This window comes from Pan paniscus, chromosome 1 (assembly GCF_029289425.2).
Source record: "Pan paniscus chromosome 1, NHGRI_mPanPan1-v2.0_pri, whole genome shotgun sequence".
NCBI lineage: Eukaryota > Metazoa > Chordata > Mammalia > Primates > Hominidae > Pan > Pan paniscus.
In genome coordinates, this window is record NC_073249.2 from 103235988 (window position 1) to 103260936 (window position 24949).

General features: G+C 51.3%; 2 protein-coding genes across 2 annotated transcripts; one reads left to right on the top strand and one right to left on the bottom strand.

The window, feature by feature from the left end:
• Positions 1-877: 877 nt before the first annotated feature.
• NUDT17 (nudix hydrolase 17) lies at positions 878-4605 on the top strand. Its single transcript, XM_063606100.1, is given in 8 exon segments — positions 878-1826; positions 2007-2190; positions 2427-2452; positions 2592-2684; positions 3283-3381; positions 3616-3752; positions 4145-4297; positions 4410-4605. Coding segments are annotated over 8 exon segments (987 nt in total). The 5' UTR covers positions 878-1634; the 3' UTR covers positions 4513-4605.
• On the bottom strand, positions 4555-15138 carry PIAS3 (protein inhibitor of activated STAT 3). Its single transcript, XM_003806201.7, has 14 exons — positions 14982-15138; positions 12603-13020; positions 12361-12445; positions 12082-12132; positions 11750-11840; positions 10781-10915; positions 10493-10598; positions 9848-9921; positions 9539-9699; positions 7050-7183; positions 6801-6969; positions 6483-6616; positions 6262-6299; positions 4555-5742 (listed from the first exon to the last, which is right to left on the bottom strand). The coding sequence occupies exons 1-14, from the start codon at positions 15003-15005 to the stop codon at positions 5476-5478; spliced, it is 1887 nt and encodes a 628-aa protein (XP_003806249.2). The 5' UTR covers positions 15006-15138; the 3' UTR covers positions 4555-5475.
• Positions 15139-24949: the final 9811 nt, after the last annotated feature.

Below are 24949 nucleotides of genomic sequence, written 5' to 3' on the forward strand. Positions count from 1 at the left end.
TATCAAGAAAGAATGAATGCTAGTGAGGATGTGGAAAAAGGAGAGCCCTGCCTGGTACACTGTTGGGAATGTAAATTGGTACAGCCACTGTGGAAGACTACAGAGGTTCCTCAAAAAACTAAAAATAGAACTATGCTCCAGCAGTTCCACTACTGGGTATATATATATCTCCAAAAGGAAAGAAATCAATGTATCAAAAAGATACCTGCACTCCCATGTTTATTGCAGCAGTATTCACGATAGCCAAAACGTGGAATCAACGTAAGTGCCCATCAATAGATGAAAGGCTAAAGAAAATGTATTATTCAGCCATAAGAATGAATGAAATCCTGTCATTGGCAGCAACATGGATGGAATTGGAGGTCATTATGTTAAGTAAAATAAACCAAGCACAGAAACAAATATTGCATGTTCTGTCTCACATAGGAGCTAAAAAAGTGGATCTCAAGAAAATAAAGAATAGATTGGTAGTTACCAGAGGCTAGGAAGGATGGGGAGGATGAAGAGAGGTTGATTAGTGGGCACAGATAATACAGTTTGAAGAAGTAAGACTGGTGTTGGATAGATCAGGGTGGCATAGTTATTAATTTACTGTACATTTCAAAACAGCTAGAAGATAATTTTGATGGTGCCTAAATCCTGTAATCCCAACACACTGGGAGGATCAGTTGAAGCCAGGAGTTCAAGAACAGCCTGGGCAACAGTGAGTTTCATCGTTACAAAAAAATTTAAAAATTAGCCAGGTGTGGTAGTGCACATCTGTAATCACAGCTACTCAAGAGGCTGAGACGGGAGAAGCGCTTGAACCAGGGAGGTGGAGGTTGCAGTGAGCTGAGATGGCGCCACTGCACTCCAGCCTGGGTGACAGAGCGAGACTCCGTCTCAAAAAAAAAAAAAAAAAAGGCCGCGCGTGGTGGTGGGCGTCCTGTAATCCCAGCTACTACTTCGGAAGCTAAAGCACGAGAATCGCTTCAACCTGGGAGATGGAGGTTGCAGTGAGCTGGGATCACGCCAGTGCACTCCAGTCTGGGCTGTAGAGTGAGACTCTCAAAACAAAACATCACTCTGGCAGCACTGTAGAGAATGAACTGGTAGGGGCAAGACTATTTGGAGACTTGCAATAATATTTCAGGCAAAATACGAGGAAGGCTTAAACTAGGGCAATGAATGAAGGCTGGAGAGAACATGGGTTTGAGGAAGTTTAAGGAGATAGCAACTGCATACTTGGTTGCCATTTGAGTGAAGTGAAAGGAGAAGTGGTATCGAAAATGTTATTTGGTGTGTTTCGCTTGGAGATAATTAATTCGAAGTGATGCCTGCTGTAACAGGTGTGCATAGTGCTGTAGAGGATGCTTACAGTTCAGCTTAGGGCTGTTTGGAAGTAGGGTCCTGAAGTCATTCGGTCTGGGGGTCATTGTCCTAAACAGAGAAGATAGGAAGGAATAGGAGCTGAGCATTTAGAGGTATTCTTTGTGGTTTAATATTATACCCGTGGGTCATCCTCAAAAGATGTGCCCTTATTTCCCCGGGGACTTTCGGAAACCCCGCTACGACCCTGCGGAACGTTCCGAGGGGAAGCGTCTCTAGGCCACCAGAGGGCGCCAGGCGGGCCGCAGCGACTCCAGAGTCGCGTTATGGCCGCGGTGCGGGTGCAGCTGCTCCTGTCCGGGCGTCCGGAGTCGGTGAGCTTCGCATGGAGTGTGTGTGGCCTCCTGGGAGCCGGACCAGGGCTCGGGACGTAGCCCATTCACTGCAGCTTGAAGCGAGGACGGCTTGTCCTCTCGAGCAGGCCCTTCCCAGGCGCCTCCGCTAGGCTTCCGCTCCAGGTCGGCAGAAGGGGGCCCCAGAGCGGGGGCAGTGAAGGGCCGAAGATGGGGACTGAAATCGGGTGGGAACTTGCGGCGAGGACCCCGCCCCCAACGCGCGGTGTAGCCCCATTTTTGGAAGTCACGCCCACCCAGTGCCGCCCTTCTGAAGCCTTAACCCAGCTGGCTTCCTTCTGCCAGCGACCCCCTTTCTGCCCTTTTGCGGCCCTGGAGGAGCGGCCCAGGGTCCCTGGGGCTGAGCTGCCCACAGATCGAGGTGTGGACCTGGGTGTGGCCGTCATTCTGCAGTCCAGCGACAAGACTGTCTTGCTAACCCGAAGGGCACGCACCCTCAGCGTTTCCCCCAACCTCTGGGTACCCCCGGGTGAGTATTCTGGGGACAAGGCCCCAAGTACAGAGAAGAAATTTGCCCTTTCCCCGCAACAATGTTTTTCCCAGTCTCAGAAGGATAAAGTGGGCCCCAAAATGTGGCATGTTCATAGTCACAAGGGACTGCAACTCCCTCTGTGTCCACTGGAGGGGAGAGGAGTGTCAACAGTGAGTGGGGGCTCCCTGGCCAAGACCACCACCATTCACCTACTGGCCCCACTGTTGTTGCAGGTGGGCACGTGGAACTTGAGGAGGAGGTAACCAGTCAGCTGATCCAACCTGAGCCAAGAGACCCATGCCTGGGACCACCTTGGGTGTGGGCTGAGGGAGGGGCAAGCAAAAGGACTTGGAAGAGTCGGGCACTGGCCCCTCTGATGTGTCTTCTCTGACTCCCAGCTGCTGGACGGAGGGCTTCGAGAACTTTGGGAGGAGAGTGGACTACACCTGCCCTAGGGCCAGTTCTCTTGGGTCCCTCTGGGTTTATGGGAGGTGAGACAAGGAGCTGGGAGAAGCTCCTCCATATTTAACCAAGAGACCTCAACAACTACCCACCAAAGTCCATAGATCAGCCCCTACCTGCCTTGGCTACAAGGGAAACAATAGCACATAAGTGGGCTGGAGTCCCCAAATCCATAACCCTCACCCATGTCCCTGCTGTGTCATCTGTACCATCCACGCCCTCAGCTTTTGGCCACCATTTTGTTTCACCCTAAAGCTGTATTAACAAAGTCTCAAAAAGTGACAGAAAGGGCCGGGTGCGGTGGCTCACGCCTGTAATCCCAACACTTTGGGAGGCTGAGGTGGGCGGATCACCTGAGGTCAGAAGTTTGAGACCAGCCTGGACAACATGGCGAAACCCCGTCTCTACTAAAAATACAAAAATTAGCTGGGCGTGGTGGCAGGCGCCTGTAATCCCAGCTACTCTGGAGGCTGAGGCTGGAGAATTGCTTGAACCCAGGAGGCAGAGGTTGCAGTGAGCCAAGATCACGCCATTGCATGCCAGCCTGGACGACAAGAGCGAAACTCCATCTTAAAAAAAAAAAAAAAGTGACAGAAAGGTCTCACTTTTGCTGTTTTCTTTTCCTAGTCTGCCTACCCTCCTAGGCTGAGCTGGGGTTTACCCAAATACCATCACATTGTTCTGTATCTACTCGTGATCTCCCAGGAATCACAGCAGCAGTTGCAGGTAGGGCTGGCAGTGAGGGAAGGAAACAGGGCTCAGGGGAGCCCAAGCAACCTGGTTCTGACTGTGATTAGGAGCTGGGCGGGGGTGGCGGGGGTAGTCAGAGATAACGAAGAATATGCAATACCCTTTCCCCTTGCTCCTGCCTTTCTCCATGAAACCTGCGGGTAGGTTTTGATCACGAACAGGCAGCCCAGGGAGAGGCAATGACTGAGGGGTCACCATGTCTGAACCCAGGCCCGGATCCAACCAAACCCAAGTGAGGTGAGCGCCCTTCCGTGGCTGACACCAGATGTAGCTGCTGCAGTGGCTGCCACAGAGGATGGGACAGAGACACCCGGACTTCTCCCCCAGGACCTACCACCCTCTGTCCTGTAAGTAAGAGCTTCTCCCTCAGCCTCTAATACACCAACATATTCATGTTGAGAAGTTCAGCGTCTATCCTGTCCTCAGGATGGAATTTTGTGTTGTGGGGGATATTTAAGGATAGTGGGTCAGCTGATAATTAAGAAGGTACATGAAATCTAAGACACTGACCATCAAACCCCAAAGATTCTTGCTCTAACTGGCTAGCATTGAAGGTCTAAGTGTCAGTTCTAACACAGGGGCAAGTCATTTAACCCTCCTTGAACCTGTTTCCTTTCTGCAAATGAGGTCAACACCCACCCACCTCCTGTGGTAGTTGGGAGGATTCGGGGACCTAACATATATGTAAGTTCTTTGTAAGCTACAAGGCACAGCCCCAACAGGAGTTGTCACCATGCAGTGCAGTGGAACTAGAGGAGGATGGAAGAGCCTGACCTCTGGTCCTGCACATGTCCACCCTCCTGCGGATGATCCCAACCATGGCAGAGGACAAAGAGAGAGTCAGCACTGGAACCAAGTTTGCCCTCAAGCTCTGGCTGCAACATCTGGGCAGGTAAAAGTGAAAAAGGACTGGAGAGCTCCACAGTACTGGGCTGGAATGGTCTAGTTTTTACAGGCACGGGGGAAAGCAGGGAAGGACAACCTCTCTTGGAATTCCTCCATAGAATACCCCCACCGTGTAAAAGTGCAGCTTACCTGGACCCAGGGCCAGCAAAGGAAGAATGGAACATGGACCCTCTTCCCCCAAACCAGGGGTCTGGAAAGTGAAGTGTAAAATCCCCTCCCTAGCCCATCTCCATGACACTCACAGAACATTCACAACCTTTATTATGGGTGAGAGCTTCACTACAACTTTAGAAATAAGAACTAAAATTACAACATAGGTCCTAGGCCTTGGCGAGCCTGAAAAAGAAGATTGGGAAGGAGGGCACAGGGTCCTTCCACCTCCCTGGAAAGGTGCAGAATGAGCCAGGCCTAACTACAGGGCCATGAGCCTCTAGAAGCTTAGGGTGGAATAAGAAACACTGTGAACTTAAATATATAAATAGAGAGAGACCCAAGCAATAGGCCGGGCCTGACTCCCAAACCCCTGGGGATCATGGCTAAGGCCTTACATCCTCCTCTGTCATACTGGAGTAGGAGGCAGGGGAAGTCATCTTTGGAGTATTTTGGTTTTTCTTATTTATGTACAAAAAAGTCCACATCCACAATCCAAAATAAAGTTCTCTGTCCATCTCTGAAACTGCCTGTCTCAGTTTTTCCACCTGTCTGTTTGGCCGAAGGGAATGGAATGGACATGAGACAATGGATGTGAAGAAGAAATAGAGCCATGGGTTTGGGTAATAAGAAGAGAGAGCATTTGGGGTTCAAGAGAGGTGCCCCTTCCCCAAGAGGCTCTAGACGTAGTCAAGGCTGAGGGTTCAGCCCTTCTCCTAGCTCACATACCATCCCATTTGCCTCCCACTGCCTAGGTTAACATACCCAAAGGAATGTGCCACCATCTAAAGAACATTTCCAGAAACAGACCCCAGTGTCCTTAAAAAGAGGTTAAATATTAACCCTTTGGGTGCTGGCCTTGTCAGGCAGAGATGAGGCCAAAAGTAGGCATCTGTGAAGGTCTGTCTGGCCATTGGCCAGAGCCCCCAGAGGGATCAGAGTAGCTGGGGTTGGGACTCCACAGCATACTTGCTCAGTGTTGGGGGACAGCGAAGTTTCCATAATCCAGGGAACTCAGTCCAGGGAAATGATGTCTGACCGACAGCCAGTCAAAGAGGGACCTGAGGGCAGGGGTCCTCCATGCCCCTCCCTCAAGGCCCCCCCAGGGGCCACAATGCTGCTGACACGGCCAGGAGGGGGCGCCGGAGTGGCGCTGCAGTGGGAGCTCCCCAGCGTGGGGGCCAGTGGGCCCAGAAAGTGAGAAGGGGTCCCTCGGTACTGGAAGAAGTGGCCAAGGGCATCCTGTTCATCTAGTGAGGTGATGACAGAGGGGCCATAGTGCTAGGAAGAATCAAGGGCATAGTTTAAGATCTCAATCCTGACTTCCCCACCTCCCAATCACTCATCTCAGAAATGCCGTATGAGAGCAATCAACCCCTGTGGATCCGAAGGTATTCTCTTGAGAAGCAGGAGAGCCTCTCCCTCTTTCCCCTACTTCCCTACACCCTTCCCCTTTCCCTGCCTTGAGAGAGCTCCTCCAACTTGTTAGGTTCTTGGCTTTGTGGGCGTCTGAAATGTGTGGAATGTCCGGTTAGAGCAGGCATGGTGCTCTAAGTGCACACGGGGGTAGGGGTGAGTAGGCCAGGGCAGAAAACTAACAGGGGATCTAGGAAGGAGGCCTAAGTAGGAATCTCAGGAACTACCAGTGGGGCTGAGGAGATAATAAGATACCTACACCCCACTGCCCTCACGGGAAAGCAGATTTACATCCCCAGAGATCATAAGAGAGGGAGGGGCCCCATCAGTGTCTAGAAAGGAAGCTTCAGAGATCTGAGACCTTCTGAAGAAAGAACCACTTACCTGACTCTCTGTCTGAAGAAATGAAAATAAATCTAAACCTGGCAGGAAAAGAAAAATCAAAATTAACCTCCTATCTGACCCCTTTACCACCAAAAGACAAAGCACTTTGGACTGTGGCCCCTTGCAGGAGAAGCAGGAGGCTTTGAGAAGGAACAGGGGTTCTGATGTAGCTCTGGGGAGGGTGTGGCAGTGCAGGGTCCATCTTATGATCCATGTCATACCTTGGATGTCGGCTCCCAGTGGGAAGGCAGGTGGGTACTCATGTAGTGGGAGACTGGACAGGAAATCCCCACCCAACGTGCCCATAGCAGGGCTCCTTAGCACCGAGGATGGCTGGTGGCCAGATGTCAGGACTCTGTGGGTAGAGAGGAGCTGAGGCAGCCAGCAAACCACAGATGTCCTCACCCAGCTCAGGTCCCCAGGTTCCCTCTCTGTCCCCTCCACATTTCTCTTGCCCCAGGCTTTGTCCAATGATCAGAAAGCAATCCTGACTTCTTCCCCTGTCCGTTTTGCTGTAGACTCAGCCTATTTTCTCATACCCTTTGCTTCCAGGTAGGGCCGGGATGGCAGCTGAGGTGACAGAACAGTGCTTCTTGGTAGGAGGCAGATCCTCCTCATCTGATGAGCTTTCTATTGTCAAGTCAATAACTTCGACCTTCTTCTTATTCTCTGATGGATTTCCCCCCTGGACTGGGCTGTACTGGAGGCCTGCGGGTATTAAGAAGACTACGTCTCAGAGAAGAGGCCATCCAAGATTTAGCTTAGCTGGGGAACAGGGGGTCACTCACCATCCAGCCCATACCCTGGCGGGGGGCAAACCTCAGATGCCTCCTTCTTGGGTTTCATTGGGCACCAGGATCCATCTTCCATGAATTGGATCTCATCACAATCTGAACAGGAACTAAGAATCTCCATAAATAAACTGGGGGAAGAGAGAGATGAAAATTCATGGGGCTGGGAGATGAGCAGAACAGTAGCCAGAGTTCTGTAACTCACCTTCCTGTATCTCAGTCTCCTCATCTGTAAAATAAGGACATTATCCATCCTACTGGACCGCTCTGAGTTGTTGGAATCAAATAACACAAGGTATGTAAAAGAGCTTTGCAAAGTAAGTAATAGGTTTTAAAATAAATACAATCTGAGGCTGGGTGCAGTGGCTCACGCCTTTAATCCCAGCACTTTGGGAGGTACCAGCAGGTGAATCGCTTGAGGCTGGGAGTTCAAGACCAGCCTGGCCAACATGGTGAAACCTCATCTCTACTAAAAATACAAAAATTAGCCAGGTGTGGTGGCACATGCCTATAATCCCAGCTACTTAGGAGGCTGAGGCATGAGAATCGCTTGAACCCAGGAGGCAGAGGTTGCAGTGAGCCTAGACCACACCACTGTTCTCCACCCTGGGCAACAGAGCAAGGCTCTGCCTCAAAAAAAAAAAAAAAAAAAAAAAAGCCAGCGTGGTGGCTCACGCCTATAATCACACTTTCAGAGACTGAGGTGGGTGGATCACCTGAGGTCAGGAGTTCGAGACCAGCCTGGCCAACATGGTGAAACCCCATCTCTACCAAAAATACAAAATTAGCTGGATGTGGCGGCACATGCCTGTAATCCCAGCTACTCAGGAGGCTGAGGCAGGAGAATTGCTTGAACCCAGGAGGCAGAGGTTGCATGAGCCGAGATCACGAGACTGTGCCATACCACTCCAGCCTGGGTGACAGAGTGAAACACCGTCTCAAAAAAAAAAAAAAAAAATCTGAGCACTTACGTGTAGTATAAGGAACAAAAGGAGCAGAGACACAGAAGTCCATAAACCATCTCCAAAAGGCACTGGGTCTTTGGCTTTCTAAACACTTGTGTAAAAATAAATAAATAAAGGCACTAGGGGCCAGGCATGGTAGCTCATGCCTGCAATCCTAGCACTTTGGGAGGCCAAGGTGGGAGGATCACTTGAGGCCAGGAGGTCGAGGCTGCAGTGAGCTATGATTGTGCTACTATACTCCAGTCTGGGCAACAGAACGAGACCCTGTCTCAAAAACAAACAAACAAACAAACAAAAAGTCGGGGAGCACTGGGAACAGGAACCATAATGTAGATTCCAAAAAGAGGTTAAGACTAGCAAGATCAAAAGATTAGAACATCCAGGCCCTCAAAAGAACGTTATTGCAATGCTCAGTGGGAAGTCAGGTAGTTGTTATAGGTGATATATTATGACAGTTCAGTACACTGGCTCTGCCACTTAACAATATAACCTTGAGCAAGGCTCAATCTCTCTCGGCCTCAGTTTCCTCATGTGTAATGATACTACCTATCTCATAGGGTTTTTTTTTTCTTTTTTTTTTTTCTGGGTGAGTGTCACTAGCCAATCATAGGATTATTTCTTTTTTTGAGACAGGGTCTCAATCTGTTGCCCAGGCTGGGGTGCAGTAATGCAATCATAGCTCACTGCAGCCTCAAACTCCTGGGTTCAAGCCATCCTCCTGCCTCAGCCTCCTGAGCAGCTAAGACTACAGTCATGAGCTATTATAACATGCCTGGCTAATTTTTTAAATTTTTTATAGAGAGAGGGTCTACTATGTTGCCCAGGCTGGTCTCAAACTCCTAGCCTCAAATGATCTTCCCATCTCAGCCTTCCAGTGTTGGAATTACAGGTAGGAGCTGAGTCCATAGGGTTATTGTGAGGATTCAATGAGATAACTCATGCAAAGTGCTCAGCAAGATGCCTTGTATATACTAAGTCCTTAATGTTGCCCTCCCCCCCCACACACATGCACATACACACACACACACACAGACTGGTAAAAGGGATAGATAAGGTGAGAATTGCAGTTCATGTGAGGGGAAGTAAGCCATATGAATTAAAAACCCTGAAGGAGGTGGTGGCTAAAAGAAAAAAGAAATATTATAGGCTGGGCATGTTGTCTCATGCCTGTAATCCCAGCACTTTAGGAGGCTGAAGTGGGCAGATCACCTGAGGTCAGGAGTTCAAGACCAGCCTGGCCAACATGGTGAAACCCAGTCTTTACTAAAAATACAAAAATTAGCCAGGCATGGTGGTGGGTGCCTGTAATCCCAGCTACTCAGGAGGCTGAGGCAGGAGTATCGCCTGAACCCGGGAGGTGGAGGTTGCAGTGAGCCAAGATTGTGCCACTGCACTCCAGCCTGGGGAACAGAGTAAGATTCCATCTCAAAAAAAAAAAAAAGAAAAGAAAAAGAAAAAGAAATAACCAAGAAAAGAGGTTCTAGTGGATGTCCTAGGTAAGAGGAAGCAAAATGGCCCTACCCATCAATGATAAGAGATTCATAGGGAGCCTTCTTGTCACACACAGGACATGTCCATGTAGGCTTCTTCTCATTCATCTGTAGATAAAGGGCAGCATCGAAGCTCTGCAGGTGGGCGCAGGTGAGGGCACGACAAGGGACAGTCAGGCGCATCTTCCCTAGCTGAGGAGAAGCAAGTTCTCTTGTCAGAGGCCCTACTCTGGTTTCATCCCAGAAAACTTCACGCCAGTATCCCTAGGAACCCTCATCAAAGTCCACAGGCTAAACCCAACTCCCTTCCCACCCTGTTCCCTTCTCCCCTTTTACCCACCGGGCACATGAGTGACACCCGGAGACTTGTAGTGGCCACCTCACTGTCAGGGTCAGCAGTCAATTTCTCCTTGACTGAAACAAAAGTGAGGCCAGAGCCATGGGGTCAGCAAGGCTGGAGGAAGCCCAGGAGTTGGTAAGGCCAGGAACAGATGGCTCTGGCTGAGAGGCTGCTGGGTGGAGCGTCTTTGGGGGCCAGTGGGACGTCACATGGAAGTGGTCTGGGATATGGATGATGAAGGCTGGGTGTGGGGGATTTTCCCATCCCTGAAGATGCTTAAACATAGCGTGACACTCTGGCTATGTTAGAGATGATCTGGAGGAGTTGAAGCATCATGTGAGGGTTAGATTAGAGGACCCCTAAGATTCTTTCCAGTCCGGAGAGCCCATATTCTAGCAGGGCTGGAGTTAGGGACTGTGAGGTGCAAAGCAGATACATGATTGGAAATTCAAGGGTGCCTGGGAGTGGTCCAATTTCAACTATAAAGACTGGAAGACTGGTCAGGGGTAGAGGGGGAGGGTTGGGGTTCATGTGAGAAGGGGAGTAAGTTGTCAAAAAAGAGGTATGGGTTTAATTATGAAGGCTGGAGGGCCAGGAAGACTTGAATCCAGATCAGGTGGGGAAGAGAGGAAAGATGTTACTCACTCAGTGCCCGCGAGTGGTCTGGGTTCCGGATACCCTTTGCTCTGAGTTTTTGTAGAAGGGTTCCTGCAGTCAACTGCCTCACCAGGTACACAGACAAGGAGTAATTCTACTTGGAGGCAGGGGGTAGACAATTAGCCTCTGCTTCTCATACCACCACTGCCCACTTTTGTTCCATGAGGACCAGAGACAGACTCATAAAGAGGAAAATGCTTCCCCAACCCAGGACACTGGATGGTTCCCCTTCACCCTCAGCAGGCTTTTCCAGGCACCTGCTTTAGCTGTGCTCACCCGTCCGAACTCAGATGACCAATTGACCACAATGGTGTTGGGAACAGTGGCTGAGAGTCGAGCCAGGGGTGTGATGTTGATGGGGCGGCTGGGCCTCTTGGGCTCGGCACCATTCTTGGTTGGGGGAAGGTAACCCTGGAGAAGGGAGGGATTGGTCAGTGGAGAAGTGGCTCTGGGAAGGGGCTCTGCTCTTTCAACAAAAGATATCTTGTCTCGGGTTATTCAATCCCTGGAGGGAAGGCCAACTCGCTCACTCACTGACCAAGGGGATGGAGGCCCATTCAGTGGCTCACAAAACTGGAGCACTGTCTAGGGTTATGTGTGGGGTTCACTCCTGGGGAGAAAGGAGAGCTTATTTATTGACTGAGAAAAAAGGAACTCACTCACTGAGTCCCTGAGGAGGAGGAATAAGGATGCCTCACCTTTTCTAACTCTCAGCTCTGGGGTCAAGTCTTTCTGGCCGGGTGTACTGGCTCATGTCTGTAATCCCAGCACTTTAGGAAGCCGAGGTGGGTGGATCACCTGAGGTCAGGAGTTCGAGACCAGCCTAGCTAACATGGTAAAACTCCGTCTCTACTAAAAATACAAAAATTAGCCGGGCAGGGTGGTGGGCACCTGTAATCCCAGCTACTTGGGAGGCTGAGGCAAGAGAATTGCTTGAACTAGGGAGGCAGAGGTTGCAGTGAGCAGAGATTGCGCCATTGCACTCCAGCCTGAGTGACAGAGCGAGTGACTCTGTCTCAAAAAAAAAAAACAAAAAAGAAGTCTTTCTTACATCTTGGGTTGAACTAATGTCCTCCTCCGAGTTCTCACAAAACCTTTGTTCAGCCCTATCTTAATACTCTCGAGATTATATTGATTCAGTCAGTAAACTGAGCACCTACTATGTGCCACGCACTGTGCTAGGCATGTCTCTTTCAGAATAGGTTTGTAGTTAATATACTGACAGAAGAAGGGGAGAGCATTTACCGGCAGGGGGCACAGTTTCCCATTGACCTTGACAAAGAGGTTGGGGGGAAAATAATCTTCCTGGGGGCAGCTGGTCTCACAGAGACAGAACCTGGTAAAAGATGAGAAAGGAAGAAAGAGTGGGAAGAAATTTCTTAACTTGAATCTGGCAGAGAGACAGGGAACCCCAGAAAATCAGTCATAGATGCCTGAAGCCCTCAGCATCCAACAAGAGTCGCAGGGCTGCAGTAGGCAGTGGCAGAGCAGGGACATCTCGTAAGGGTATCTGTCATACCCCTACTTCACTCCTACCCCCAGTGGGTACCCAGGATAGGCAGGGAGGATGAACTCACCTTAGCTGCACCTGTATGGTATAATCACATTTGGCTCCTGGCAGAACCTCTCTGTAACAGGGAGGGAGATGAAGAGATGTCAGCATGTAGCCCCCAGAGGGCAAGGGTGAATGCACAGAAAGGCTGAAAGTTAGATGTCCAGGAGATAGAGAAGAGACACACAGAAGAACAAGAGACAAGTAGGTATAGGAGGAGGGATAGGGAAGAGCGCAGGGCAGAAGAGAATAAAGTCAGAAAGCAGAGACCAGGGATGAGGCAGGAAGGCTGGAAGAGATGTACCTGGATGTAAGAATCTGCTGCACTTGCTGGGGTGTGAGGGCAAAGGTAAAGTGCGCTTCCTCAAACCGCTGGCTAGAAGTGGATGCTGAGGATACAAAGGGGCAGTTATTCCAAGCCCATGCACAGGCAGCCACAGAAATCGCCCCCATCCCAGGTCGCTGATCCCATAGGACTAAAGCCTAAGAAATGTTTGGGGAACAGGTAGGGAGTCCAGAAGACTAAGGGACCACAAAGAGCCATACCAAGGGTGGTGGGCCGGATGAGCTCCCCATAGACTTCATAGAAGGGCAATGGTTTCATGGTGACATCAGGGTGCACAGGCTGGGGCAGAGGGGGGTGCATGTCCACCTCACACTTGGGGCCCAGCAGGGTGCCAGGGGCCAACAGGGTTGGGGGAATGGGAGCTAGAGGACCAGGGGAGCCTACAGGAGAGGTGCCAGGGGGCAAAGAGAGAAGGGAGAGATCAGAGGGCCCCAGGGTCTTCCGGGGAAAGCGTCGTCGGTAAAGCTCTTTGATCTTCATCTGGACACTAGGGGCACAGCTGGACTTCAAGAGGTGCAGAGCCTTGGCCAGGAGCTCGTGCTTCCGTCCACTCTTGTTCCGGCCAGCAAAGCCAAGAAGCACCTGGAGCTCAGACACCCGGAAACTCATCACCATGTGCTGTGGAGAAAAACAGAGAAGCTTGAGCATCCTCCCTTGCACAGGCCTGCCCTGCCAAGACATGGGCTGAGCTACCAGGTGGGCAGTGCCTTTCTCTCCAGCACTGATGGGAAAGATGATGCTTCGCAGCTAGTGGATTACTGCCAGGTAGTCGACCTATCCAAAGGGACATCTCAGTCCCACTTTAGCAACCATCAGGTCAGCATCATCACCACCACCCCCGAGCTTGAGCAACACTATTTCCCCAAGCCTGGAAGCAGCCAGAGTGGGGCAGGGAATGGCAGACAGCAAGCCACCCTCAGACACACCTCCGAGTCCATACAGCCTCCCGCCTCCATCCCTGGACTCTCCTTTAAGCTGCTTATCTCCTCTCTTGCCCTTTCTCAGACTCTCAAACCCATCCCAGCCTCCTGGGAACAGGATAGGAGACAGGGAGAAGGAGGGAGAGACAAGAGGATTCAAGCCAGACAGCCCCATGGGGAAGAAAGGGGCTAGGTGGCTGGAGGATTGTGCCCTTCAGCCCACCCCTCCCAACCACCTTAATTCACCTCGGCTATTTCCCCCAAGCCTCTGAAGCTTCTGTGGCCAGGGTTTTCAGGTCAGGGTTCAATGCTCATAACTTCCCCAGATCCTTTCTTGGAATCGTTTATATAACCACCCCCTCCCCACAACTTAGTCCTATTTTTCTGGAAGGGAAACAGGACCAAAACTTGGGTCAGGGAGATTAACAGTGAATCACTGAGTCCAAGTATCCTGCCTGTTTACTCTCTCTGCCAGGAACCATAATCTGGCATCTCTCCTACACAGAGAAATTAATACTCCTCTACAACTTACAGCGCCCCCCTATAGGGGTGGAAGAGGAGAGGGCAGAGCTCTAAACAGAGACCCTGGGTGGATGAAGGAAAAGCCTCTGAGTCAGGGCACAGAATCGCAAATCCCCTGAAGGTAGCTGGGCCCAGTGGCTAGACCTCCAGCCTGCCCAGGACCATAGCTCCCATTTCAAAGGGCAGAAGAAAACCAGGAGGCAGGCGGATGAACTCGGTAGTTTGAGGTTCTATGAGATGTCCTCAGATGTGGTCACCCTCCAAACTCTATGTAGCAGAAGGGGAGCGCTCTCCTTAGAAGACTCCCTTCTGTGAATCTCTAGGAGATCCTGTCATGTGCAGGGCTTGCTAGCCCTACACAATTCTTCTCATAGGAGGCTTTGTCTTGGACCCCTTTTATGGAATGTGATGAGAAACTTGCTCCTCTTTCTCCCCATCCTTATCTCCTCTGTCCTGTCTTTTTTTCTCCATTAGCTTCCCCTATAACTTCCCACCTTTCTATGCCATAGTTTCACATGCCTCTGCCTCTTCCCAAACACCGCGATTCACTAAGGCAGGACCTTCCTCTGAGCCTCCAGGATGCTTCTGGCCCACCCCTCGAGGTATCGGCCCGCACAGCCCCGCCCCCTGCATCTCAGCAGCCTACTGGTATTTCCCAAAGCTCGGATCCCGAGAGTAGCCCCAAAGACCCTATCCTCTCAGCTGCCTTTCCCCCGGAGCCTCCCCTACGTCTGCCCCGCGGTCCCATCCCTGCATGTGCCCCCTACTGTTGCATCTCTTGGCCTTGATCGACTCGCCCCCAGTGCCTCTACAGCAGCTTTTCCCCCTGGCCCTACCCCAACAACTGCCCCTACTACTAAATCCGACTTCTACCCCTCGTCCCCGCCCCCTGCGCCTCAGCCCCCAACAGCTGCAATTCCCCTCGGCCCCACCCCTACATCTGCCCCGCAGCCCCGCCCCCGGAGCCCCGCCGCAGCCCCTTCCTCGCTCTCAGCTACTTCTCTCCCATCCTCAGCAGCTCGTGCCTGCCACGTCGTCGGCGCCCACCCGAGCCCCGGCACCCAGTCTCGGTCGCTTCCCGGACACGGCGTACCGCCGGGCTGAGTCCAGATGGGGATGGGGGGAGGGGGCCGGTACCTTTAATTCGCCGAGCTCCGCCATCTTGAGACATCGCAGGCGCCCCAGCCGGAGCCGGAGCTCAGGCCCAGGGACCGGCGCACAACTCTCCACCCTGGCGCCGGCCGCAAATGCCGCCTGCTCCGCCCCGTCCGGCCCCCTATACCTCCCCTTCCCGGCCCCGCCCGCCTGGCTTCGGACAAGCCCCAGCCTGAGCCCCTCCCTCCACAGCCGACCCAGCAGCTACACGTCTGCGGCCGGTTGGCAGGACGCGTAGCCCCGGAGGGAGTGTATGGCCCCCAAGATCGCGGGGTCCCTAGGGCAACGGGGAGGAGGCGGGCCCGAAGTGCCTGGTGGAGGGGGGCTTTGCCACGGCAGAGTTGGGAGGGGACAAGCTTTTAGGGAGCCAAAGATACTTGAAAGATGGAGGGAAAGTATCGGGAACTGCTAGAGCTCAGAGAAATGGGGGAGGGGGTAGCGAAGTTGGAGCGCAAACCCTCATCTCCATCTCTACATAAGTTTAATCAACTAAAATCGAGAGGTCTTCCAACTCGGGAAATGGGCGAGCGCTGATCCGTCTTAGGGAAGCCGTGGAGTCGGCATTCAGTAATTCACCCACTCCTCCTCCCCCATACACCAACTACAGTGCAGCTCGTGGTCCGATCGTAGGACTCAAACTCGGCAGCAAAAAAAAGTTTGGTGCGGGGAGCGGGACTTACCAGCACAATTGTGGGAAATGGAGAGAGGGCTCGGGAGGCTCAGAGGGCGGGCTGGAGAGGTGGGGGAATGGGGCTCGGCGCTGCTCCTGCTGTCCGCACGGCAGAAGTTCGGTCCAGCAGCCGGACGCGGCGGCCGCGGCTCCGCCCGGGCCGGAGCTCCGCCCGGCCTAGCGCCCGGGCTGGGGCCGCCCCCTCCAGGGGAAGCCCGCCAGGACCGCCGAGAGGGAAGGGGGGCGGAGCTCGGGCGAGAGAGGGAAGGACTCAGAGCCCGACGTTGGAGAGATTAACTCCTGGTGTGAGTGGATCTGGAGAGACGAGATCCTTGGATCCCATCATTCTCACTACCTCTGTGACCCCTCACGCTTATGTATGGGATTGGGGTGGTGGCACACTGCTGCTAAGCCGGTGTGAACCAGGTATCTGACACTATAAAGCAGTCTTTCTTGAAATGACAACTGTCCCTCCCTAGGGCAAAGCCTGGGGTACTGAATCCAAAGTGTACCTAACAGTAACTACCCTAGATACACGTGCAGAATACCTCCACCAGAGCCCCCATACCTTTGGTGTAGCTGAAGATGAACAGAGGAGTTTTCTTACCCACAAAAGGGATCTTTCTGTCCCTCTCTGAACTGCCTACCCACTCTCCTTCCTCCAAAGCCTTGGACCCTCCAGAGGCCCCATCCCAACCAAGCTGATCACTCACATGCAGGCCCCAAATTAAATCTGTTTCTGTATCCATGGAAATACCTATTTTTTTATTTTTTTGGGGGGGGGACCAAGTCTCACTCTGACACCCAGGCTGGAGTGCAGTGGCGCGACTTGGCTCACTGCAACCTCCGCCTCCCGGGTTCAAGCAATTCTCCTACCTCAGCCTCCCGAATAGCTGAGATTACAGGCCTGCGTCACCACGCCCGGCTAATTTTGTATTTTTAGTGGAGACAGGGTTTCACCATATTGGCCAGGCTGGTCTCAAACTCCTGACCTCGTGATGCGCCCGCCTCACCTTGGCCTCCCAAAGTGCTGGGATTACAGGCGTGAGCCGCCGCGCCTGACCCAGAAAATACCAACTTAAGGGAAATGTACCCCTACTACATACTGAGAAACTCACAGCATTTTATAGTTGGCTGCATATTTGTTCAATAAATATTTGAGTGCTTATCAGGGATCATTAGGTGCTGAGGACATAAAAGCCTTGCAGGAGTTCACAGTCTAGCAGCAGAGACAAGACATGTTAAACCTATAATCAGCACACCAAAAAAAGAGCTTTAATAAATAGGAAGAATCCTTTTATTTAGCCTAAGCCTTCAGTATAATCCTCCTCATAAGACCCTACCCAGGCCAAAGATTGAAGGTGCCAGGCTACCAATATTCCCAGGCACCTGTTGAACTGGAACTAGGCCCAGTTACTTTGTGGTTTTTGTCCCTAGGGAAGATGCCACCCTCTCCTAACACTCAGGTTCTTTCCTTGCTGCTTTGCTACCCAAATTGGTGAGCGCTTCAAGCTAAACTCAGACTCAACTAGTTCTAAATTCCAGCTGCTCCCTTCCAACACCTGAGTCTTCATCAGGTCCTGAGATCTTTTTTGCTGTTGTTCTGTTCAGTCCTCTAGATCAAAAGTTACTATAGTTTGTATTTCTAAGAATTTTCAGTAGTTGCAGGATGAGGAAGGTAGGGAGGATTATTAAAAAGAGACAAAGCGGGGATCTTTCGGAAGTGATGGATATGTTCGTTATCTCGATTGTGTATGGGTTTTATGGGTGTATATGCATATGAAAACACATCAAATTGTATACTTCAAATACATGCATTTTACATGGAGAGACATATTGATGTATATCAGTTGTACGTCAATAAAGCTGTAAATGGCCGGGCGCGGTGGCTCACGCTTGTAATCCCAGCACTTTGGGAGGCTGAGGCGGGCGGATCACGAGGTCAGGAGATCGAGACCACGGTAAAACCCTGTCTCTACTAAAAATACAAAAAATTAGCCGGGCGTGGTGGCGGGCGCCTGTAGTCCCAGCTACTCGGAGAGGCTGAGGCAGGAGAATGGCGTGAACCCGGGAGGCGGAGCTTGCAGTGAGCCTAGATCGCGCCACTGCACTCCAGCCTGGGCGACAGAGACTCTGTCTCAAAAAAAAAAAATAAAATAAAATAAAAAATAAAAAATAAGTAAAGCTGTAAATGCTGGGCACGGTGGCTCACGCCTGTAATCCCAGCACTTTGGGAGGCTGAAGTGGGCGGATCACCTGAGGTGGGGAGTTCGAGACTAGCCTGGTCAATATGGAGAAACGCTGTCTCTACTAAAAATACAAAAAAGTTAGCCAGGCGTGGCAGCGCACGCCTGTAATTTCAGGTACTCAGGAGGATGAGGCAGGAGAACTGCTTGAACCCAGGAGGCAGAGGTTGCAGTGAGCCGAGACTGCACCACTGCACTCCAGCCTGGCACAGACCAAGACTCCATCTCTAAATAAATAAATAAATAAAGCTGTAAACATTTAAGAGAAAACCTCACCTTGAGTTCTAGTGATTTCATGAAGGAAGAATCTCCTTTAAAAGTTAATTTGGGCCAGGTACGGTGGCTCACGCCTGTAATCCCAGCACTTTGGGAGGCCGAGGTGGGCGGATCATGAGGTTGGGAGATCGAGACCATTTTGGCCAACACAGTGAAACCCCGTCTCTACTAAAATACAAAAAATTCGCCGGGCGTGGTGGCGTGTGCCTGTAATCCCAGCTACTTGGGAGGCTGAGGCAGGGGAATTGCTTGAACCCGGGAGGCTGAGGTTGCAGTGAGCTGAGATCGTGCCACTGCACTCCAGCCTGGCGACAGAGCAAGACTCCGTCTCAAAAAACAAACAAACGAAAAAAGTTAATTTGAAGGCCAGGCATGGTGGCTCACGCCTGTAATCCCAACATTTTGGGAGGCTGAGGCAGGCAGATCACTTGAGGTCAGGAGTTCAAGACCAGCCTGGCCAACATAGTGAAACCCCATCTCTACTAAAAATACAAAACTTAGCCAGGTGTGGTGGTGCATCCCTGTAGTCCCAGCTACTTGGGAGGCTGAGGTGGGAGAATCACTTGAACCAGGGAGGCAGAGGTTACAGTGAGCTGAGATCACACCACTGCACTCCAGCCTGGGTGACAGAGCAATAATACATCTAAAAAAAATTAATTTGAGGTTACTAAAGTTATTGAAAGAGAGAAAAAATAAATTGGAAAAAAGTTAATTTGAGGTTATAAGTTCTAGCATCCCTACAGGATGACGGAACCGGGGAACCTGAATCTTATCCTGCATGCAAGCTCCAAAAGGATAAGAAGGTTTTCTGTGCTGCCTCTACTCTATTCCCAGTGCCTGACAAATAGTAGACTCCTTAAATATCTGTTTAATAAATTAATGTTACCAAAGGAGGGAAACTGTGAATCAGAAGCAAAGTTCCAGATTGAAGGCATTCAAAAACATAGTCTGAACCTGATCATGGCCCATCAGGTTTCACCTACTTTCACCCACATACTCCTACATCTCAAACCTGGGGAATGGGGTGGGGAGATGAAGCAGGAATCATAAGTCCCTGCTAAGTCCCATTAGAGAGCCCAGGAGGAATAAAGGGAACATTAGGATTATAGCTACTTTGGGGAAAAAAATTTATGAACTCAAGAAAAATTTTAAGACTGGGGCTGTTGAGGTAAGTTTGTGGAGTTTTAGGGAGGGAGACTGGGAAAACCAGGGACTAAGGAAGTTTCTACTCCTGTGATAACATTAACATCACTCACCACTCCCATAGCTCAGCCCATCCTGGAATCAGTTTCCAGGAGCCCCGGAGGGAGCCAAAGTCCTGGCTTCCATTACCAAAGCTGCTTCCTGACTCATTCTTGAGTTTAGCCCAATGATCTCCCCTTTTCTGGACCCTTCTCTCTACAGTTTCTTCATTCTCCCCACCCCACACGTCATATATAACAAGAAATGTAATAGTCCTTTAATATACATTGGTAATTGAGAGCAGGAAGGCAAGGAGAGGTTCTGTTCCCCTTAATAGAAATGACTCAGACCCTTTTGATGATCTTTCTTCAATAGCTGCACCTCTTCTCCCTTTCACCATCAATCCCTCCTTTTTCCATTTTCCTGGCCGTAAAGCAGTCCCGTGCCCATCCACGTAAAACCTCTGCACCTTCTCTAGGATCTGATCCAGATATCTCAGATGCTCTTTTTCACTCTTGGCCAAACTCTGGAGCTGGCCTCTGCAGCCCTTGTGTAGCCCCCTGTCTTCCATGGCAGCCCCTCCCCACTCTTTTTTCTCAACCCAGCCTCTTTACTGCCAAAACTGCTGCTGTCTGACCCAGTGTAACCCAGCAGAGGGTGGACTGAGAGAAGGAATGGGGAGGGATCAGCGTGCGGGCCACCAAACTGCAATTCCAGATTTTAGAGGAATTCACTGCCTCATTTTCACCTAACAGCATGGCTGGTGGAAGGGCAGGCAGAGGAGGAGACCCAGGGGAAGTGGCCAAGAGAGATACATTTTTTTTTTTTTCAGTCTGAGAATGGAATCACAGGCAAAAATGAAACTTGGGTATCCCTTCATCCTCTACCCAGGAATCAGACTTTTCATCCCTTTTGTCACCTGGGACAAAGAACAGTGAGACCATGTGTGTCAAATATAGACACATTGTTTAACACTTGATAAAATACTTTAGAAAGTATATCCTGAAGAAAATCCAGGTCTCTCAATCTCCCCTTAAAAAAAAAAAAAAAAAAAATCATGGATTCAACAGTCCCAAGCAGAGAAAAAAGATTAGAGCTGTGACAGATTTGAGAAAGTGGAAAGGAAGAGTGTCAAACCCCATTTTCACTGAGGGCTATTTTTCAAATCGTGGGTCTTGACCCATTAGTGGATGCATTTTGATGGAGTATATTAGCAAAGAATAGAAGAGAAATAGTAAAGTATTATTTGAGCTGTGTATACACAAGATACAAAATGTATTTCTTGGCCAGATGCAGTGGCTCATACCTGTAATCTCAGTACTTAGGGAGGAGAATCACTTGAGGACAGGAGTTTGAGGCCAGCCTGGCCAACATGGCAAAACCCTGTGTCTTCAAAAAGTACAAAACTTAGCCACGCATGGTGGTGCACGCCTATAATTCCAGCTACTCAGGAGGCTGAGGCATGAGAATACCTTGAACCCAGGAGGCAGAGGATGCAGTGAGCTGAGATCACACCACTGCACTCCAGCCTGGGTGACAGAGTGAGACTCTGCCTCAAAAAAATTTTTTTTTATTTCTTACTAGGGATCAAAAAGTTTGAAAGTTGCTGACTTATAGGGCCATTTGTGAATTTCATTCAAAAACAAATTAAATAACTGCCAAGGCCAGGCATGGTGGCTCAAGCCTGTAATCCTAGCACTTTGGGAGGCAGAGGTGGGTGGATCACCTGAGGTCAGGAGTTCAAGACTGCTTGGCCAACATGGTGAAACCCCGTCTCTACTAAAAATACAAAAAAATTAGCTGGATGTGGCGTCATGCACTTGTAATCCCAGCTACTCGGGAGGCTGAAGCAGGAGAATCGCATGAACCCAGGAGGCGGAGGTTGCAGTGAGCTGAGACTGCCCTACTGCACTCCAGCCTGAGTGATAGAGTGAGACTCTGCTAAAAAAAAAAAAAAAAAAAAAGTGCCAAAGCTTGGAAACAGTCAAGATGTCCTTCAGTAGGTGAATGGATAAATAAATTGTGACACATTCAGACAATGGAATATTATTCGGCACTAAAAATAAGTGAGTTATCAAGCCATGGAAAGACATGGAGGAAATTTAAATGTATATTACTAACTCAAAGAAACCAGTCTGAAAAGGATACATACTGTATAATTCCAACTAAGCACAACTGGGGATGGGAGAAAGATCAGTGGTTGCCAGGGGTTAGCAGGGATGGGGAGATGAGCAGACAGAGCAAAGAGGATTCTTAGGGCAGCGAAACCACTGTGTATGATAATGTAGAGATGGCCAGGCACAGTGGCTCATGCCTGTAATCCCCAGCACTTTGGGAAGCTGGGGCAGGTGGATCGCTTGAGCCCAGGAGTTTGAGACCAGCCTGGGCAACATGGCAAAACTTGGTCTCTATTAAATATACAGAAAAATCAGCCAGTTGTGGTGGTGCTCGCCTGTAGCCCCAGCTACTTGGGAGGCTGAGTTGGAGGATTACTGGAGCCCAGGAAGTTGAGGCTGCAGTGAGTTATGATCATGCCACTGCACTCCAGCCTGGGCAGCAGAGTAAGACCCTGCCTCAAAACAAACAAACAAACAAAAACAAAAAAAGATAACATAATGATGGATATATGTCAATATAAATGTGTCCAAACCAACAGACTCTCTAACACCAAGAGTGAACCCTAATGTAAACCATGAACTCTGAATGATAATAATGTGTCAATGTAGGTTCATCAATTATAACAAATAAACCACTCTGGTGAGGATATTGATAATTGGGGAGGCAGTGCCTGTATGGGGGCAGAGAATATATGAAAATCTCTGTACCTTCTGCTTAATTTTGTTGTGAACCTAAAACTGCTTTAAAAATAAAGTCTAGGCCGGGCGCGGTGGCTCACGCCTGTAATCCCAGCATTTTGGGAGGCCGAGGCGGGCGGATCACGAGGTCAGGAGATCGAGACCATCCTGGCTAACACGGTGAAACCCCGTCTCTACTAAAAATACAAAAAAAAAAATTAGCCGGGCGTGGTAGCGGGCGCCTGTAGTCCCAGCTACTCGGGAGGCTGAGGCAGGAGAATGGCGTGAACCCGGGAGGCGGAGCTTGCAGTGAGCCGAGATCGCGCCACTGCACTCCAGCCTGGGCGACAGAGCGAGACTCCGTCTCAAAAAAAAAAAAAAATAAAAATAAAAAAAAAATAAATAAATAAAGTCTATTTGCAAAATAAAAAACAAAATCTACTTGTATCCCTGGGCATGGTGGCACATGCCTGTAATCCCAGCTACTTGGGAGGCTGAGGCACAAGAATCACTTGAGCCCAGGAGGCAGAGGTTGCAGTGAGCTGAGATTGTGCCACTGCACTCCAGCCTGGGCGACAGAGCTAGACTCTGCCTCAAAAAAAAAAATCTACTTGTAAAAAAATGTTTTTAAGAATAAAGACATAGCCTCCCTCTCCCCCTCCCCCTCCCCCTCCCTCTCCCCATGGTCTCCCTCTCCCTCTCTTTCCACGGTCTCCCTCTGATGCCAAGCCGAAGCTGGACTGTACTGCTGCCATCTCGGCTCACTGCAACCTCCCTGCCTGATTCTCCTGCCTCAGCCTGCTGAGTGGCCACCACGCCTCACTGGTTTTCGTATTTTTTTGGTGGAGACAGGGATTCGCTGTGTTGGCTGGGCTGGTCTCCAGCTCCTAACTGCGAGTGATCCGCCAGCCTCGGCCTCCCGAGGTGCCAGGATTGCAGACGGAGTCTGGTTCACTCAGTGCTCAATGGTGCCCAGGCTGGAGTGCAGTGGCGTGATCTCGGCTCGCTAAAACCTCCACCTCCCAGCCGCCTGCCTTGGCCTCCCAAAGTGCCGAGAGTGCAGCCTCTGCCCGGCCGCCACCCCGTCTGGGAAGTGAGGAGCATCTCTGCCTGGCCGCCCATCGTCTGGGACGTGAGGAGCCCCTCTGCCTGGCTGCCCCGTCTGGAAAGTGAGGAGCATCTCTGCCCGGCCGCCATCCCATCTAGGAAGTGAGGAGTGCCTCTTCCCGGCCACCATCCCATCTAGGAAGTGAGGAGCGTCTCTGCCCGGCCGCCCATCGTCTGAGATGTGGGGAGTGCCTCTGCCCCGCCGCCCCGTCTGGGATGTGAGGAGCACCTCTACCCGGCTGCGACCCTGTCTGGGAGGTGAGGAGCGTCTCTGCCCAGCCGCCCCGTCTGAGAAGTGAGGAGACCCTCCGCCCGGCAACCGCCCCATCTGAGAAGTGAGGAGCCCCTCCGCCCGGCAGCCACCCCGTCTGGGAAGTGAGGAGAGTCTCCGCCTGGCAGCCACCCTGTCCGGGAAGGAGGTGGGGGTCAGCCCCCGCCAGGCCAGCCGCCCTGTCCGGGAGGTGAGGGGCGCCTCTGCCCAGCCGCCCCTACTGGGAAGTGAGGAGCCCCTCTGCCCGGCCAGCCGCCCCATCCGGGAGGGAGGTGGGGGGGTCAGCCCCCCGCCCGGCCAGCCGCCCCGTCCGGGAGGTGAGGGGCGCCTCTGCCCGGCCGCCCCTACTGGGAAGTGAGGAGCCCCTCTGCCCGGCCAGCCGCCCCGTCCGGGAGGTGAGGGGCACCTCTGCCCGGCCGCCCCTACTGGGAAGTGAGGAGCCCCTCTGCCCGGCCAGCCGCCCCGTCCGGGAGGTGAGGGGCGCCTCTGCCCGGCCGCCCCTACTGGGAAGTGAGGAGACCCTCTGCCCGGCCAGCCGCCCCGTCTGGGAGGGAGGTGGGGGCGTCAGCCCCCCGCCCGGCCAGCCACCCCGTCCGGGAGGGAGGTGGGGGGGTCAGCCCCCCGCCCGGCCAGCCGCCCCGTCCGGGAGGTGAGGGGCGCCTCTGCCCGGCCGCCCCTACTGGGAAGTGAGGAGCCCCTCTGCCCGGCCACCACCCCGCCTGGGACGTGTACCCAACAGCTCATTGAGAATGGGCCATGATGACAATGGCGGTTTTGTGGAATGGAAAGGGGGAAAGGTGGGGAAAAGATTGAGAAATCGGATGGTTGCCGTGTCTGTGTATAAAGAAGTAGACATGGGAGACTTTTCATTTTGTTCTGTACTAAGAAAAATTCTTCTGCCTTGGGATCCTGTTGATCTGTGACCTTACCCCCAACCCTGTGCTCTCTGAAACATGTGCTGTGTCCACTCAGGGTTAAATGGATTAAGGGCGGTGCAAGATGTGCTTTGTTGAACAGATGCTTGAGGGCAGCATGCTCATTAAGAGTCATCACCACTCCTTAATCTCAAGTACCCAGTGACACAGACACTGCGGAGGGCCGCAGGGCCCTCCACAGTGTCCTCTGCCTAGGAAAACCAGAGACCTTTGTTCACTTGTTTGTCTGCTGACCTTCCCTCCACTATTGTACTGTGACCCTGCCAAATCCCCCTCTGCGAGAAACACCCAAGAATGATCAACTAAAAAAAAAAAAAAAAAAAAAAAAAATTTAAAAACTAAAAAACAAAAAAAGAATAAAGACATACTGTTAATATTTGTTTCCAGAAAGAAAGAAAAGAATAAAGGGATGAAAGATATTCCTTTCCGCACTCCCCTTTAGAAAAAAAAAAATTACACTCAGCCCCG

What these genes read in the sequence shown, in the direction of transcription:
- PIAS3 (XM_003806201.7), bottom strand. Translation starts at nt 15,005, where the DNA reads ATGGCGGAGCTCGGCGAATTAAAG. An exon ending in CGGAGCTCGGCGAATTAAAG is followed by an intron (nt 13,021 to 14,981) that starts GTACCGGCCCCC and finishes TTTTCTCCACAG; the next exon opens with CACATGGTGATGAGTTTCCG. An exon ending in GCCAGGGTATGGGCTGGATG is followed by an intron (nt 6,970 to 7,049) that starts GTGAGTGACCCC and finishes TAATACCCGCAG; the next exon opens with GCCTCCAGTACAGCCCAGTC.